The sequence below is a fragment of the Zonotrichia albicollis genome, chromosome 2 (assembly GCF_047830755.1).
Source record: "Zonotrichia albicollis isolate bZonAlb1 chromosome 2, bZonAlb1.hap1, whole genome shotgun sequence".
NCBI classification, from domain to species: domain Eukaryota; kingdom Metazoa; phylum Chordata; class Aves; order Passeriformes; family Passerellidae; genus Zonotrichia; species Zonotrichia albicollis.
In genome coordinates, this window is record NC_133820.1 from 5,571,497 (window position 1) to 5,589,059 (window position 17,563).

General features: G+C 42.8%; 1 protein-coding gene across 4 annotated transcripts; it reads left to right on the forward strand.

Moving 5' to 3' along the window:
* The first annotated feature begins 905 nt into the window (after nt 1–905).
* GPR89B (G protein-coupled receptor 89B) lies at nt 906–17,366 on the forward strand. 4 transcript variants are annotated; one of them, XM_074532466.1, is made up of 15 exons: nt 948–1,039; nt 1,388–1,535; nt 3,518–3,577; nt 4,327–4,430; nt 5,945–6,051; nt 6,820–6,921; nt 9,696–9,816; nt 10,058–10,138; nt 13,300–13,409; nt 14,352–14,440; nt 14,765–14,857; nt 15,128–15,223; nt 15,784–15,873; nt 16,525–16,590; nt 16,724–17,366. In XM_074532466.1, exons 3-15 carry the CDS (start codon nt 3,551–3,553, stop codon nt 16,928–16,930), a joined length of 1,293 nt encoding a protein of 430 aa, XP_074388567.1. In that variant the 5' UTR covers nt 948–1,039; nt 1,388–1,535; nt 3,518–3,550; the 3' UTR covers nt 16,931–17,366. The 4 variants fall into 4 exon arrangements, with proteins under 4 accessions (XP_005491063.1, XP_014125328.1, XP_074388567.1 ...); XM_005491006.4 differs by lacking the exon at nt 1,388–1,535 and having other exon boundaries at nt 906–1,039; XM_014269853.3 differs by lacking the exon at nt 1,388–1,535 and having other exon boundaries at nt 906–1,039; nt 16,746–16,885.
* The last annotated feature ends 197 nt before the right edge of the window (nt 17,367–17,563 follow it).

Here is a 17,563-nt window from a genome sequence, read left to right on the forward strand (position 1 = left end):
TGATAGCCATCAGGAAATTCCCTGTCTGCACTTTTGCTTCCCTTCTGGCCCCATTCCTTGATATATTGTAATTGCAAGTCCTGAAGGCATCCACAGCCCAGTGCTCAGCCTGGAGGGAGGATGGAGAGGGCTCCAGATCAATCTCCCCATGGGGGGAAGATGGGCCAGGAGCAGCTGTGGTGTCTCTGCTGCCCTGCAGAGGAGTCACAGCAGTGGTAAAATTACAGAATCACAGAATTGTTTGGGTCTTTAAGAGATCTTAAAGGCCATCCAGTTCCACACCTCTGTCTGTCATGGACAGGGATTCACCCACCACACCAGGTTGTTCAGAGTTTCACCCAGCCTGGCGTTAAACACTTCCAGGGATGGGGCACCCATGTCTAGGGAAACCTGTTCCAGTGCCTCACCATCCTCACCGTAAAGAATTTCTTTGTAATGTTTAACATTAGTCTGAATCCATTCCCCCTTGTCCTGGCACTCCACGCTCCTGTAGAAAACCCCTTTTCATCTTTCTTGCAGGCTCCCTTCAAGGCTGCAGTTAGGTCACCCCTAAGCCATCTCTTTGCAGGCTGAACAATCCCAATTCCCTCAGCCTTTTGTCACAGGAGTGACAATTAACTCGGTGGCTCCCTCTGGACTTGCTCCAACAGGTCCATGTGCCCCTCAGAGCTCGGTGTTCGCCCTCCCCTTATTTCTGCGCCTCGCACGACTCCTTCTGCCTCCAGCCCAGCAGCGGGTGCCCTTCCCGCGGCTTTGAGGGCAGCTGAGTTTCGCAGGGGCAGCAGAAGCACTCAGATCCCCGCTACGTGCCCTCACGCCGGCACCGCCATGTTCCCCCCCCTCCCCGAGCCCGCCACGGGGCGGAGCCTCCCCGCCGTGGGCCCGCCCATTGCCCCGCCCCCTCCGCGAGGAGGGCGGGGCGCCTGCGCACGGCCGCCACCGGAGGCGGAAGCGCGGCGGGCGGAGCGGGGCGGAGCGGGCAGCGTTGGACGCCGCCATGAGCTTCCTCATCGACTCCAGCATCATGTTCACCTCGCAGGTAGCTCCCCCTTGCCCGCCGCTGCTGCGAGCGCGGCGCCTCCGGCCGGCAGAAGAGCGAGGGAGCGGGGAGGTGCCGCCGTCACCGGGCTTCCCTCTCCCTGCGCCCGGTCCGTGCCTGGAGAGGCGCGAGGGCGGCGCCTGGGGGCGCGCGTGCGCAGCGCCCCGCGCGGGGGGCGCGCGCGGACCCTCAGGGGCGGCCGGGCCCGACCCAGCCCAGTTACATTTAAACTTTACCCCTGCTAAAATATAAATTTAAATTTAAATTTCTCCTGTTGGGACAGACGGGGAAGTTCACCTTGCTGGTCTCTGCTGAGTGCTCGGTTTGTTTCTGTTGTTTTTTACCAAGGCTGAACCTGTGCAGTTGGACCAGATGAAAATGCGTTCAAGGGATCACAGAGAGGTCTGGTTTAAGCTGCTGAGCTGGTGTGAAAGTTTGGTTCTGTAGTGATGAAGGATGAGCTGAGGAAAAGGAACCTTCCCCCTCTCAGCAGCAGGTGGTTGTCTTTGATAGACTTCAGCGCACAACCCTCATTCCTGACAATTTTCAGAACAGCTTTTGGCTGTTTCTTAGAAGAATAATGCCCTCCTATTTGATAACACTTTGATTTTTGCTTACAACGTGCTTTTTCACTCTTGGTGTCTTGAAGGGTTTGGCTTAGCATTATAGGATAGCTTTGGTATTGTTAACAGTTCATCCAGAACAAAAGCTTCCACTTTTTTTTTGCTTTGAGTTCTGAGCTCTAACTTATCTGACAGCTTTTCTTTCATTTCTGATGGCAGCTTTAAAATCTCTCATTACCTTCAGCAGTACCAAAAGTTAGATGTTCAAGTCGCTACATGTCATTGTTAAGCGCTCAAGATTTTGCTGCGTTTGTGTGTTGCCATTCACCTGCAGTGTCTTAGAGTGTGAACTTTTACCAAAATGTGTTTCTTTGCTTTTGTACAGTCCCTAACAAAGGAGAGTCTAATCTTGTTTAGTTCTTGGTGTTTATTGTACCTACTTATCTCTTAATCTTTTACTTCTTTTTAAAAGTTTGTCTCTACCTTTTTCCTTCTTCCCACTGTTAAATGTGGAATTACTTGATGCAGATCTCATTTGCTTATCATACTTATTTAGCTTATGACCCCTAGATAGGAGGCTTATGGAATATCTTTCCTTTTTGCTAGCAGCTGCTTTAAAGTCTGAAGTCCTCCTCAAACAAGTTTTGCCAGCTGTTACAAATCACTCATTCGACCTCATTCCTATATTTCAGTTGTTCTTTCAAGGCAGCTCTGTTTGATCTTCGTGCCCAGCATTCCAGGTATTGCTTGTCTGTAAATCATGTTGGTGTGTTACCTTTGCCACCGTGGCTACTCCTGATATGCAGGGAGGTAATGCACAACAATTCCTTTGCTTTTGCCTTGGAATGTTTCTCCATGGCAGGGTGGGCAGAGAGCTCTGGCCTTTCCCATGTGCTCTGAGTATGTAATACTCAAAATACACTGACTTTATTCTGTGGTATCTGACATATACTGAATTTTGTCTTTGCCTTGGACAAAGCTACTTCTGTAAAAAAACACTGAGTATTTCCTGAATTCTCTTTTTGCTTGGGTTCTTTTAAATCATTACACTCCTTTTCAGTCTGATGAGGAGGAGATGGGACTGCCCATGGGAGGCTTGACAGCACAGTCCCCTTTTGCTGTCTGAAGACAGGTAATTGCAATTTTGGCCACCTTGTTCAGTTTGTATTTACTTCATTTAAGTCACCTGCAAAATAGCTGTGATTTTAAGCTGATCCCTTCTGGAGTGTGAAGAAACTTTAACAAATTTTGTCATGTGTTTTGTGACCACTGAAATGCCAAGTGTAATTGGCTTTTTCTGCTTCTCCTGCCTTGTCCATGTGGCTTCCTGCAGCTCTGGGTTGTGCTTTGAGGCATTCAGCGCTGCCTTTTCCCACCTTAGACATCCTTGTAGCATCTTTCACCCCTGTCAGACACTGACAATGTGTCAGTAACCAGATGTACTGTAAAGACCTCTACAAAAATTCACATGCACTTGTAGTCTACAAGAAACAGCAGATGATTTTTATAAAATTTACTCATCCCTAGAAGATGTGTATTCAAGTGTTTGCTTTACCTCAATTTCTGTATTTCCTGTAAAAAACCCATAGGTTTTAATTCTGTAGATAACAAGAATCAAGAGTGCAAAGGATTCTGGCAGGCCAGGTACTGAGGAATTCTGAGAATTTAGGAACACCAAAATCTGTTGTCTTGATTAGATCTTCCTTAAGGCCATAGCATTTTGTATCTGCTACACTTAGATATTTAAAACATTATTTTTTCCATTGCACCGTGGCAAGTTTTAATCTTTTGTGGATCTTGGGTGCTTTGGGTGAGCTCTCTTCTTTCCATTTGTTTTGTTTGCAGTCAGCAGTGCAGTGGGTTTGAGTTTGGCAAGTTGCAGGATGCAAATGTTGATGCTTTGTCTCTTCTGCAGGTGCTGTTCTTTGGATTTGGGTGGCTCTTCTTCATGAGAAAGCTCTTCAAGGATTATGAGGTGAGAAGGAGCCTTTTGTTACAAGTCTGTATCTTAAATAAAGAATATCTTAAATACTCCTAATCATAGAAATGTTTTTAAAACTGCATTTAGCCTTATTCCTCTCTTTAATCCCTTTTATTTTATCTGCACTTACTTTCTTTTTAATTTCCTCTTGTGCTTTCTGGTGGAAAGACTGGATATCTGAGAAAATCAGTTCTTCTGTGGCCACTGAAAGTTTCCATACTGGCTACTGTTAAATAAAAAGAAATCTGCAGGAGATGCAGGGGTAAAAGGAAACTGAGGGAACTGTTTTGCCTTTTAAAGATGGGTAAACCCACCCTATATAAGGTGAAATTTTTGAGACAAAATCAAATCCAGTGATTAACTTTAAACTCAGTGAGATATGTTCATTGCAGCTGTATTGGTTGTGATGGTGGGATGGGATAAAAATACCATTCCCTTATCCATAGTGGAGTATCAGATTGTAGTCTAGGTCAGACATGGTTTAAATGCAAGCCAAATTCAGACCCTGACAGTTTTTCTGTTGTGGATTTTATTTTCAAATCTTAAGGTTAGTACCCAAGAGCTCTCTTGGTGTATGAGTTTGCCCTCTGTTTTCCAAGAGGTTTCTGGCAGATGAAGGGCTTGGTGCCTTTAAGCAAGAGACCCCATCATACCTTGTGATTTATTTTGTTATCTCAGGATATCAGGATGCCATTCCAGAAGTGCAAGTGCCTGATGTCTCTGGGTTGTTCTCTGCTTTGCAGGTGCGACAGTATGTGGTCCAGGTGATCTTCTCTGTGACTTTTGCCTTCTCTTGTACCATGTTTGAGCTCATCATCTTTGAGATTTTGGGAGTGCTGAACAGCAGGTGAGTCTGGGAGCCCACTGGGGACTGGCCTGCCTTGTACTCTGCAGCATTTTCAGTCTAACTTCTAAATTAATGGATTAGTCTTGGATTGGGGAAATCATGGAGAAAACTGTCAGCAGCTCAATGAAAATGTTTGTGCAGCAACATTTATTTTTTTGACAGAACATGTCAAATAAATAGTAGCCATAAGCTTCCAATTTCCCATGCAATTGCTATTAACAATTGGTCTGGGTCCTTAGGGCAGGGCTTTTGCCTTTGACGTTCTCCATTTGTGAAGTTAAAAGAAATTATTTCTTTTATGGAAGTATTGTAACTCTTCAGATCGTGCCAAGAGCACTTTTCAGATGCTAAAGACTACAGAATGTTTAAGCACTGGTTTTTCTTTGGTGGTCAGGGGTGTGAATAAGATCTGAAGCTAATTGTGGAGTGAAAGCTAGTCCAACAATACAGGATTTGTGAATCAAAGGTGAATCCTCCCGTGACAATAGGATGAGGAGTTTTACATAAAGGGGATGTTAAAAACTGTCATCTTTGGAAGTCAGTAACAAAGAGAAGATAGAACAATACCATGTAGAGGCTAAGTTGGGTTTCTTCTTGTTCTGTCTCATCATACAAATATAAGAGAGCAGTCAAAGGGATTGAAAGGCAAGAAGTACAGAACTGATGAAAGGAAATGTTAGTTCTGTATGTTATTAATACATGGGGCTGGTAGCCAGAGAGATCACTGAGGAGAATGCTTTTGTGAGCTTCAGTAAAGGGCTAGACTTCAGTACAGATGAAAATGTTTGCTTCTCAATTAGTTAGGAAAAAGTGACAAGGGTTCTTGTCATTTCTTCTTCCCTGAGGATAAGAGTTAATATTGGGAATGGGGACATGTATTTTTCTGTTCAAGTAAAGTGAAAAGTCAGTTCAGCCCAGATGAATCTCACCTGCATTTGAGTACTGTAATTTGGTCAGAGGAGTATTCATCATGCTGGTCTATATATATATTTATAAAACCTTGCTTTGCAAAGTCTTGCAGATGAGACAATTCACTCTGAAATGAAACATGCTGACTTATCAACATTAAATATTTTAGTCTTTTCAATATGAATTAGTAGGTTTTTTTTGACTCAGCTGTTCATTAGAAAATTAATTACTGCTTATACTTAGTTTTGATTTACTGTTCAACTAGATGAGCAGTCAGTCACATGAATCATGCTGCAACTGGCATTAGTCACCATAGAAAATACAGTATTTGATAAAAGACCCAGTGTGGTTTTCTGGATAGTTATTTAGTTTTAAATACACATCCTTGACCTCTTTTATTTAAAAATAAAACCATACAAAACTCCAAACCAAACAACTCCCTCTCTTCTACCCTAATAAAAATAAAACCCCAGATTATTCTATATGCTAAGCCAAAATTATTCATTGCTTGATGTAGTTGAAAAGATTTCACTGACATGCAATTTTCTTTGAGAAATTTGTTGTATTATGACTTTGTGCTAATCAGTATTTTGGCTTTATTTCAGCTCTCGATATTTTCATTGGAAGCTGAACCTGTGTGTCATTTTGCTCATCCTAATTTTCATGGTGCCTTTCTACATTGGTTACTTTGTTGTGAGCAATATCAGATTATGTGAGTACTTGGTTTGTGGCAGGGGAGCTGCTGATTTGAGACTAGAAATACAAATGAGAAATAATTTGGTTACTGTCCTTGTACCTTCTTCCTTGCCCTGGTTTTATTCTGGCTAAATACCTTCTCTTTGGAACTTTCTGCTTTATCATGAACCACTCATTGAACAGTCAGGAAATGTTTCACATGACCCCAGAAAATGCTGCTTTTCTTCAGAAGTTTCAACAGAAAGTTGAGCACTTTGGAGTGATATTACTGGGATTTTTGTTCCTTTGCAGTTTTAAGCTTGCAGCCAAACTCTGCAGCCCTTGGCAGGGCTGTGTTTTTCTGCTAGGGGGCAAAAGAAATGAGGCAGAGAAGCTCAATAAATCACTTCTGAAGCAGAAAAGCTCAGTAAATTACTTTTGCTGGTTTTGTTTCTGCTCTCTGGATGAGGCCTCTTCCGTGGGCTAATGGACACTTAACCCTTGAGTTGATACACATCAGTCTTTCGTGTGAAGCTTAGGCACATAGGTTGGGAATATTAAATATGTAGTTTTGCATGAAGATGGAATATTTAAGATTAATTTTCCAGCTCACACAAGGAAGAAGCAGTGAAATGGTCCCATGTGGACAGCAGAGCCTTGTGTGAGGTGCACACTGCAAGCTGTAGCTCTGTCAGGTGACACCTGCTTTGGCCACCAGTTCTCAAAGTTGCCTTTAGATCAATGTAGAAATGTTGCAAGCTATAAAAAGCCCTATTTTAATCACTCCCTTTCTCCTCTCCTTTAGTGCACAGACAGAAGCTGCTTTTTGCCTGTGTTGTGTGGTTGACATTCATGTATTTCTTCTGGAAGTTGGGGGATCCCTTTCCTATCCTCAGCCCAAAACATGGTGAGTTTCATTTCATTTTATTGCTGATTTCTTCCCTCCTGCAAATAGGCTTTGTTATTTCACTTTTATTTTGGAGCTGTTATTATCTCAGCTCTGCAGTTGGGACTAGAAAGAAAGTTGTAGAAGGTAGTTCCTGGAACTGAGGGTCTGCTCTGCTTTGAAATCTGCAATGTGAAGGTTGTGATAGAAATGGGTGGATACATCTGGATTATTTTCATTAGTTTTCCTTCAGTATCACGGGAAAACTTGAAGGAATTAAGTCCTAACTGAACCTAGACTATGTAAGGATGTGGTGTCCTGTTGCAGACACGGAAACTTTATCTCCACAAAAAATTGATCACAATTTTTATTCACCTACTTCTTTCTATTGTAAAGACTAAAGCTAGTTTATTTAAGGAGTAGATCATCAGCCAATCCTTAATCTGGCATTTTTGCAGTCATGTTTTTCTTTCTTGTGGCTGAAATCAGATGAGTTTAGCATGAGTGCCTGTCCAGTTGTGTCCAAAACACAGCAGTGTGCCTGAACTCCAGACTGTGGCCAGCAAGGGGCCTGGCAGTTGTGCTGGCTTTGGTACAGGTTCCTGCTGTGCCTGTGCCCAGAGGCTGTGCAGTTGCATGGCACTGGAGTGTTGCTTGCTAAGTCCTGCTGGATCCAGAGCTGTTGTGTACAGAATTAGCTTGGGTGTTGTGGCCATGAGTATTTTCAGTGTGAGGATCCTGTGTGCTCTTGGGCTAGTTTGGGTGCAGCAGAGCTGGCATGGGCCTGGCTGTGCTTGAGGCACCTGGCTCTGCTGAAGGGTTGTAACACTGTTAGAAGCGGACTGCTTGTCACTGATGTTACCTGTGTAACTACACTGCCCTTCTATCTCCCCTGCACTGGAAAATTGTTTGGATATTGTTCCCAACAGGTGAAATTCAGTCCATTTCATGGAAATTGGTGAATGTGTCTGTCTGCATGCAAAATGCTCAGCTTAGTCCTTCTGTTCTGTGGGAAGCTGCTTGACTCTGTACTCACACGAGAAGTTGAAGGATACCAGCTGGTATAGGGTCTCTTTACCTTTTCATCTGTGATCCTAAAAGTTTCCTAAGAGAAAATGTATGTCTGTGTTTTGCAATTGTCATTTGCTTCTGAAATCCAGCAGCTGATGTACACCACAGATCCCTTTGCCCAGTGTTCCATTGCCAAGAAAAGCTTGTATCCATTGAGAGCTGCAGAAGGTGCTTGAGTTGGCAGAATGTAACAATCCAGTGAAACTTAGCCATGGGGTTTGGGTAATCTTCTTTAGGTCACCAAAAAGTTCTGGGAGGCTGTGTAACACCTGCAGATTTCCAGAATGGGTAGTGGGATGTTTTCTGGTTTTAATTGTACTTTACAGGGTGTGATGCCTCCACTTAAGAGTTCTACAGTGCCTTATCATATCAGGTGTGGACATGAGGTCAGAGCAAAGGATCCCACGTGTTTGTTCCCTGCTGTATTGTTGGGGTGCTGCTGTGGTTTCATCAGGGACTGTGCCCCAGTTCAGGCAGGTGTGGATGGGGATGGCAGTGTCTTGCAGCTGAGAGATGCAGCATTGAGCAAGGCTCCTTTGGACTGTAACTTATCCAACAAACCTGAGGTTGGGAGCTTATGGTAGAAGGAAGGTTATGCCCAATGACACACCAATATTCCAATAAAGCTCTGTCTGAGTTGATGGAACATTCATTCACTTTATGTGTGAGCTTCATGGGGTAGCATTGCTCCAACCAGTGGGATGTCATGTCATTTTGAAGGCACCTCTGTTTTAAGTGCTGCAGTCTGACAGTGTGTGGGGCAAAAGGCCAGTGTATTGTAGCACATTCTGTAGCTCCTGTAAATCTCTGTGCAGCTGCACATGACTGGGTGTCTCAGTTTCCCTTTGTGAAGTCTTTTTGCCTTGTTTTCATCATTCATTCCACTTCTCTGAAGCATGAAATGTGGTTTGGCGCTCAGCCATCTCAGCTTTGCAGTCGTGTAAGCTCTAAATGTGCTGTGTGTGGCAGCTGCTCTATAACCAGCTCCCTAAAAAGTGAGTGGTGTTTACTACACATGGCACTGTGTCCTGGGAAGGCAGGTTGGGGTCTGTGGTTAACAATAAATGCAGTGCTTGGTGATGGTCACAGCACAGGCTTGATGTTCATGTTGAATTACATGTTTTAGAGTCTGCTTGGTGCTCAGGTAGAAGATCTTGGTGGTGGTGACCTCAACAACGTGTTTGTGTCAGCCAGATGAACACTGAACAGCCAGGAGCAGCTTGAGCTTCCCAAGCCCACTGTCCTACCAGCACAGCTTGTGTCTGATCTGGAGGGGTGCTTCTAATGGGATTGGGGGTTCAGATGCTTTTAGGCCAATTTGGTGATAATTGCTGATAATTGCAGAAGTGTCTTTCTGGAAGACACTCTTTTATAAGTACCTGGTGGATGATCTGTGTTCCCACCTCAGCAAATGGCAAACATATTTTATTAGTTCAAACCAAAATATTGATATTTAGTCCTCTCCACATATCTGTATATCTGTCTTAAGTTTCTTCATAGCTGGAGTTCCTCATCCCTGTTTCTAAGCATGGTAATGTGATTTCTGAGGGAGACTTCCTTCCCCTTTCTCCTAGTCCCTGGCTGTCCTTCCTGTTACCCGGGGTCATTGCAGTGGGAAGGCAGTCAGATTAATTAAGCAGCTCTGTGTTATGTTAGGAAGGCACCAAGTGTGGAGCAGAGTGAAGAGAGCAAGGTTGCTGATGCCATGTTTTTCCCTCCCTCAGGAATCCTGTCTATAGAACAGCTCATCAGCCGTGTTGGTGTGATTGGGGTGACACTCATGGCTTTGCTGTCAGGATTTGGGGCTGTCAACTGTCCATACACTTACATGTCCTACTTTCTCAGGTAACTTCAGCCCTGTGAAATACTTGTCTAGCTTTTTGAGATTATTTTTTGCTTTTCCTGTGACATAGTTTCAGGGTTTTTTTTTATTTTTTCTCTGAATCTAGCTGTTGTCATGTCTGCATGCTAGAACCATTTCCACTGCTGCTGCACATTCCCCTCATACAGGCTTTTCTTTGCCTCATAAGCATGTGCACATCTCTGAAATGGGGTGGCTGGCCTAACTGGGGTCTTTATTTTGCAGGAATGTGACAGATGCAGATATTCTGGCTCTGGAGCGACGACTCCTTCAGACCATGGACATGATTGTTAGCAAGAAAAAAAGGTGAGAGCACAACAGTAGCACGAAATTATTTATCTCAAGGATTTGCAATCATTGTGGCATAAAATGGTTCTTGAAATCTGCATTGTGTTGAAGTGTGTGGTGTTTTGTTCTGGCTTGATACATGACTTTTTTAACACCAAGTAGTGCCCTTTGTGGCTTCAGTGGCACAGATTAGGCTTCCAAGACCATTTGTAACTCTCTGCTGGCAGCATAACTGAGCTGTAGGATGGGCACCTTTCTCTCCTGATCAGTCAAGGGCCCTTAGGCCTCTGCAGCTCCTCTTACTCGTGGATTCAGGACAGAAAGTGGTTTGTACATGTGGATCCTGGTCAAAGCTGCAGCAGGGTAGTGAGCTGGTGTGGACACAGCTATGTTCTTGCAAACAGCAAGGTTCATGCTGGTTAAGTTTTGCAGAATTTTAAAACATTGCTAATGTGGATATCCTGTAGTACATCAGAACTCTGCTGGCATTGGTTTGGCTTGTTCCCTGTCCCCCAAGCTAAAAAAAACCTACTTTCAGAAGCAATATAATTTCATTTACACTGGAAAGATTTTTGTCTGCATATTTCATATCAGTATTACATATTTCATGTCTTGCTAGTAGTGCAGAATAAATCCAGTTACTGGAGTTACTTCAGAAGTTTGACTATCTGACACAACAGTCTCCCAGTTTTACTTTTGGTGCCTTAATGTTTCAATGGAAGCTTTTAACTTGTGCAGGGGAGCTTTTAGATAGCCTAACCTTGCCAAATTTATCACCATATATGTATCTGCTGATGAGTATTAGCTCATGGAAGTACAGTTAAAGCATAACCTCCTCCCCCTTTGAAAATGTTAAGTGGTGAACAACTGTTAACTCTGTATTTGTGGTCATGTGTGAGATGGTAAGTAGTGAGAGAATTTAATTACTGAGGTTTAATTGATTTAATTGACTGGAAGGACTCTCAAAGAATGCCACAGTTAAAAGATACTGTGTAGTGCTGTTTCTGACTCTGCTCTTTTGTTTTGTGCAGTGTTTTTGGATCTCTGGTCCAGGGAGAGTGGTGTTGGGGTAAAAGTCAGGATGCCAGAGGCTTGTATCTAACTAACTAACACATTCATGCCTCTATGGCCAGGAAATCTGAATATGGCAACTTCCCAACCATTATGAAGAGCCATGTATTAATCACTCAGGAATTATATGTATATGTTTAAAAAAAATGTATATGTTTAAAAAACATGTATATGTTTAAAAAAAACTCAACAAAAACCACAAAACAATGTGCAAAATTAAGTGGTCTCAGAACTGTGCAAGAAATAGCAGAAGCTTGAGTTCTGTAGATTCTTTTTCTCTTTTTTGCTTTGGCAGAGAGCAGTGCATGATTGGACTATTTGCTCATGTAAAGCCAAATTTAAAAGGTTAGATATGTATCAATCCAAATGCAATCAAGTAATTGGCAGAACAAGTGGGAATAGCAATATTTTCCAGCTCAGGGTAAATGCTGCAGTTCCATAAATTGTCAGTGATGTGCTGGCCACCTTCTCAGTACTACTGATAGTTCAGAACTTATCAGTGAGCACAAGAGTTGTAAGAAAATAGAACATAAAGCTTTTTGTTTTCTTTGCTGATCCTGACATTTCTTCTCATGCCAACCCTTATTCATGCTGGCTTTCTAGTCAGTAGGAGATAGCTGTGAAAGTTGTTTGTCCTGATGGTTTTTGCACAGGAATCACTTTTCTCTCCTTCCTGAGCACCATCAAGTAAAGCCTTATGGAAACTCACCTCTAAGGCTGTCAGATTCTTTATGCTTGTTCTTGCAGGTGTGACATAACTAATCCTCAGGTTTGAAATGCCAGCATTCTGATGGCATTGCTTCATTTGTGTCATGTTAGAGCCAGATCAGCTGATATAATAAATATCACACACTGTCATTACCAATCTACATGCACAGGGTGTGTGGGGTTTGCCTGTGCATCCTTTCTGTGAGGTCTCCAGAACTCTTGTGTGGATACAGAGATCCCTTCCACCTCTAAAAAGAGAAGATTTGCCTTTGTGTTTCACCTGGGTATTGCTGCATTTTTGCTGCAATGCTGTGGATCATTTGGGATGGATGGACCATGTGAATCTGTATACTGTGAAGAAAGCAAGGATTAAAAATGCATTTCTTACATTTGGCAGCCATCAGAATTCTAATATCTCTGCTATTTGTAGTCTGTGGCCATATGTGCTTTTATCTGTATGTAGGATGCCCTAAGGGTGTTTCTTTTGCTGATGTCAAAGGAATGATGGAATGATTTTTAATTTTTTTTTTATTACACTGCTTATCAACATCCTTGAAGAGGGCTCAGTGCCAAATGTAGCAATGCTTTAAGGAAGAAGGAACTAAACACCACATAATCATCCTGAGAATCCTGTGAATAGTTTTAGCTTAGGAATGGATAGCTTGCTCACAAATTTCAGTGGGGAGAAATGTGAGGGAAGGAGAGCAGAAGGCATCAGTGCTGGTGGGGATTATGCTGTGGTGCACATGGAAGTGTGAGGGACGATACACAGCTGCTGCTGGAGTGTTGGAATTAACTCAGGAGTCACATTCAGATGGCCTGCAGCACCCAGTGCTTCAGTCCAAGAATGGATTGGTGTGTTTGTGCCTCACAGCAGCTTGTCATGCAGCCCAGCAGTGAGTGACAGCATACAGAGTGCTCTGCACACCATCCACAGCTCTGGGCTCCATGGAAAAGGTGATGTGCCCTGATAAAGAAGAGGTGTCCAAGGGGAGGCAGGAGCATGAGAAGTCTTCTAATTCCTGAGCTTGAGATAACACAGTCATGTGTTTGAGGAAAGGAAAGCAGCTGATCATATGACTGAGAAATCCATTTGAATTCTGAATGTTTAACTGGGTTTAAATCCTTTAGGGTTGAAACAGGATCCTGAATGGAAGCCTTGGGAAGTGGCTCATTGAATCTCACTTGATTAGATCTGGGCTCTACTCCAGAGCTAATCAGGATAATTTTATGTAGCAGGATTGGTGTTTAGGGAAAGAAAAAAGGGTCATCTATTTTTGGTGAATTTAGTTTAACAGCATCGTCTAAGAAACTGGTGGATTTTTTTTTTCTTTTTTTCTTGTTTTGATTTTTCATGAAAATCTTATATTCCTAAGGACTTGTATTTTCTACTCTTTCAGGATAGCAGTGGCTCACAGGACAATGTTCCAGAGAGGAGAAGTGCATAACAGACCCACTGGCTTCTGGGGAATGATAAAAAGTGTTACAACATCTGTTCCTGGCAGTGAAAGTATCCTTCATCTGCATGCTGGCACCTGCCTTGGGAGGTGCATCCAGCTTGCTTTGTTTTGAGAGGTAGAATGTTAGCTGGGACAGTCACAAAACATTTGTGTTTCAGCACATTTCAAGCCTGATGTCTCCTGGGAAGTTTGTTCTTTAGCACTGTCTGAGCTTTTGCCCAGGCCTGGGGCACAGTTTTACTGTGACACAGGCAGAAGTTTTATGTTTCTGCCCTGCTCTGTCAATGTTCTGTTGCATCACCATGGGTGAGGTGTGCAGCAGATCAGGGGACACTTGCTGTGCACACTTACCACAGATTGATAGAATGGTTTGGGTTAGAAGGGACCTTAAAGATCATCCAGTTCCCTGTAGAAGGAATCTCTTGGGAATGACTCTAACAGAGTTGCTTACCAATCATTTCTGTCAGACCACTTGAAGTGCATTTTGCATATTTGAGGCTGAGGACTCTTCTTCCTCTCCTTTCACACTAGCTGCTAAAATCAGAATTTGGCTATTTGACAGACTATTCATAGTAATCACTAATCTCTTGCAGCAGTTACTCAGCAGTTTTGTTTATGAAGATGATGTGAGATGACATTGTGAGATGCACTTCAGTGGCAAGGGACACTCATCAAAGTGGAGCAGCAGAACCAGAGTTTTTGAGAGCTCTGGTTCTAATCTGTGATGCATTTCCCAGGCAAAGAAATTAAGAGTTTATTGCACAACTGCCTAAATACTGTGTCCTGCCTACCTCCTTAAACTGGAGTAGTGTGCATCAGGTTCATCCTTGAGATTTCTTTCTTGCTGTTTTAATGAAGTCTGAATTACAAAGCTGATCTGGGTGTAAGAAGAGACCAAACCATTAGATGTGGCCCTTGAGCTGAAGGTGGGGAATGTTTTCTCAATCAAGAATTCATGGTGTGTTCTAGCCTTGACTATGTTGGTTTGCCAGATCTGTCTCTTATCCAGCAAGAAGTGGATGCCCTGGAAGAATTGAGTCGGCAGCTTTTCCTGGAAACTGCTGACTTGCATGCAACAAAGGTACACAGCAAATAACTGTGGTGTTATTTGGTGTTATAACTGTGGCCCAAATGGTGAAATGCAGTGGAGTGAGGATCTTTTCCTTTAATTTTGGGGCTAGATGACAGTTCAGATCCATCCCTGAGTCTGCCCCATGGCCCTACAACTATTTACAAGCTTATGAATTAACACTTAGGAGTTCAGAAAATTTGAATTGAAATATGTAGAGAGATAGGGCTGTGTTTGCTACTGTTGATGTTCCACTACAATTTTATGTTGTGGGTGATTGTGAAAATGACATATTTTTTAATGTTCTGCTCCCTCTCCCTTATTTTGTATTTCCAGGAGAGAATAGAGTATTCCAAAACTTTCCAGGGAAAATACTTTAACTTCTTGGGTTATTTTTTCTCTATCTATTGTGTCTGGAAAATCTTCATGGTATGTGAATGTTTTATTTCATTTTTTTAATGGATGTATGCAGATATACCCTGCATAGATTATGCTATGCATGCGGTTCATTAAGTAATGGTATAGTTTCTTTAAAATCCAGAAATTCTGAAAGAAACTGGCCCTTGATTGAAATAAAGCTCTGGAGCTTTGGCAATCTGGCCACCCCCTGCCTTTTCTTGGTGGTACAATGAGCCTCACCTGTGAGAGTGAGAAATGCTTTTGCCTTTTTGCTTGAATGTAAATCCATCTCTCTTGCAGGCAACCATCAATATTGTATTTGACCGTGTGGGGAAGACTGATCCAGTCACAAGAGGAATTGAGATCACTGTAAATTACCTGGGAATCCAGTTTGATGTGAGTCTTTATTAATTCTTGCAGCCTTTTCAGCAATTCATATCTTATCTAAATAAAATCATCCTGCTGCTAGGGAGAAAGTGATAGACCCTGGGAATGTGGCTTTCCTTTTGACTTATTGAGGAGGAAAGGAAAATGCACCAAGAATGTTGCTTTCACACTGATTTTATGCTGAGATGGGGTTGTGGTCTTGACAGGGAGGCAGTGATTTGGGTTTTTTTGTTTTGGAGAAATAGAAGCACTTTAGACAATCTGCTTAGATTAATACATTCAGCTCCAGAGTAATTTTGATTTCTTTTTATGCAAATAGTTGTTCTGTCATTTACACCATCTATGAAAATGGGGTTCTTTGTGATTGGTATAAACTAAATCTCCTTCTCTTGTGTTTGGAGTAAACAGTTGCTAATACATTTGTGAAAATGTCTGTTATATAAACCTTGTCTAAAATAGATATCTGTACAATTAGGAGAGACAAAGACCCTGAAAAATTGGCAGCTATACTAGGTGGTGTAAATGAAGTTAGTGTTAAAGTTTGAACTGTGTTCTTTTTATTGATACAGGTAAAATTCTGGTCTCAGCACATTTCCTTTATTCTTGTTGGAATAATCATTGTTACCTCTATTAGAGGGTTGTTAATCACACTTACAAAGGTAAGAACCAGGACTCTTAAGTGGTTTTACACAGAGAAATTGATTATCAGATCTTTACCTTTTGATGGAACAAGTACTGTATAAATGCATATTTCAGTATGTATTTGTGTTTAAATATCTGAATATAAATTGTTGCAGAGGGAGGAAGGTAGGAAGAATACCTTTTGCAGGATACTTCCTCAGTCTCTGTCAGGAAAGGATCTAGATGTTAAATAAGATATTAAATGTAAGCAAGGGCTCACAATGCTGCTGTAGCCAGGGCTTATTAGTAAGGTTGATGGAGATGGTGGTTAAAAGCATTTGCATTACTTAATTTAAGATGCTGGTAGGACTGAAAGGCTCTGAAAGGTAGACTGAAAGGACTTGACCTGGCCTTTGGTACCTATGCTTGGACTTCTCTTAATTGTTCTGTGATTTTTAACTCAAGGTGCAGCTGGCTGGGGAAGATTGATGCAGACAAGGGTTTATGAAAATTTATGAAAATTTGAGGTTTATGAGAGTAGTTTGCAGGTAGCCCTCTAGAATGCATGGTTTTGATGGGGTATTTTGAGATAAAGAGGTATTGAATGTTGTGTACCTTTCACTCTGTCCTAAGGCACATCAGACTTACCTAACTGCTTATTTCCAATGTTTTTGGGTTTTTTTCCCTAGTTCTTCTATGCCATTTCCAGCAGCAAGTCCTCCAACGTTATTGTTCTGCTGTTGGCACAGATAATGGTGAGTATGGAGAACGGTGGGCACACCCACGTGCATTTCTGCATGAAACATCTGGCAGCACGTCTGTGTGCTGCCCTGTCAGCCCCAGGGGCTGGGCTGAGGCAGTGACTGCTGTCCCTGCCCTGGCCTGCAGGGAATGTACTTTGTGTCCTCAGTGCTGCTGATCCGCATGAGCATGCCACCGGAATACCGCACCATCATCACGGAGGTCCTGGGAGAGCTGCAGTTCAACTTCTACCACCGCTGGTTCGATGTGATATTCCTAGTCAGTGCCCTCTCCAGCATCCTCTTCCTCTATTTAGCACACAAACAAGCCCCAGAAAAGCATATGGCCCTCTGAGGCACAACTGCAGCCATGCACTGCTCTCTGTCCCGTCAGCTGCGCTGCTGCAGCTCCTGTGGGTTGCACAACTTGGAGAGACAGGACTGCTCTGTGTGTTCTGGCTCCTTGAACCTCCACACGTGTCATCACCAAGCTGTGTGGCTCGTTTTGTTCAGTGCCACAGCTGGAAGGGATGGGGGTGTGTGTGTTAAACTTGAAACAGGTAATTGCCAGGCAATAAAAGCAATGCTGGATACACCACTGCCCAGGGGCATCAGAGCTTGTGTGGTAGGCTGGCTGAGGGAACACCTCCTGCTGTTGGAACATCATCTTCACAGAAGGCACCGAGAAATGTGATTTTTCTTTTGAAAATCAACTTATAATTGGGGTTTGGAGGATAGCAATTCTGGAATTGAATGTTTGAGTCTGTGGAATTAAATAAGCTTTTGTAATATGTGAGTATCACAGTTGTTTTTTGTCAGTCCCAAAGATTTGGCTGGATTTGAGCCAGAAGGTGGTTGGGATTTGCAGTTCCAGCAGGAGTGGAGTGGAGAGAGCTCCATTTCTGTATGTAGTGTGTGCTAGTGTGTATCACTAGTACCTACTACCCTTAGGAACTGGAGATTTGCTTTCTCTTACTGAGTGTCAGCT

What these genes read in the sequence shown, in the direction of transcription:
- GPR89B (XM_005491006.4), top strand. Translation starts at nt 998, where the DNA reads ATGAGCTTCCTCATCGACTCCAGCATCATGTTCACCTCGCAG. An exon ending in ATCTGTTCCTGGCAGTGAAA is followed by an intron (nt 13,410 to 14,351) that starts GTATCCTTCATC and finishes TTGGTTTGCCAG; the next exon opens with ATCTGTCTCTTATCCAGCAA. An exon ending in TGTTAATCACACTTACAAAG is followed by an intron (nt 15,874 to 16,524) that starts GTAAGAACCAGG and finishes TTTTTTCCCTAG; the next exon opens with TTCTTCTATGCCATTTCCAG.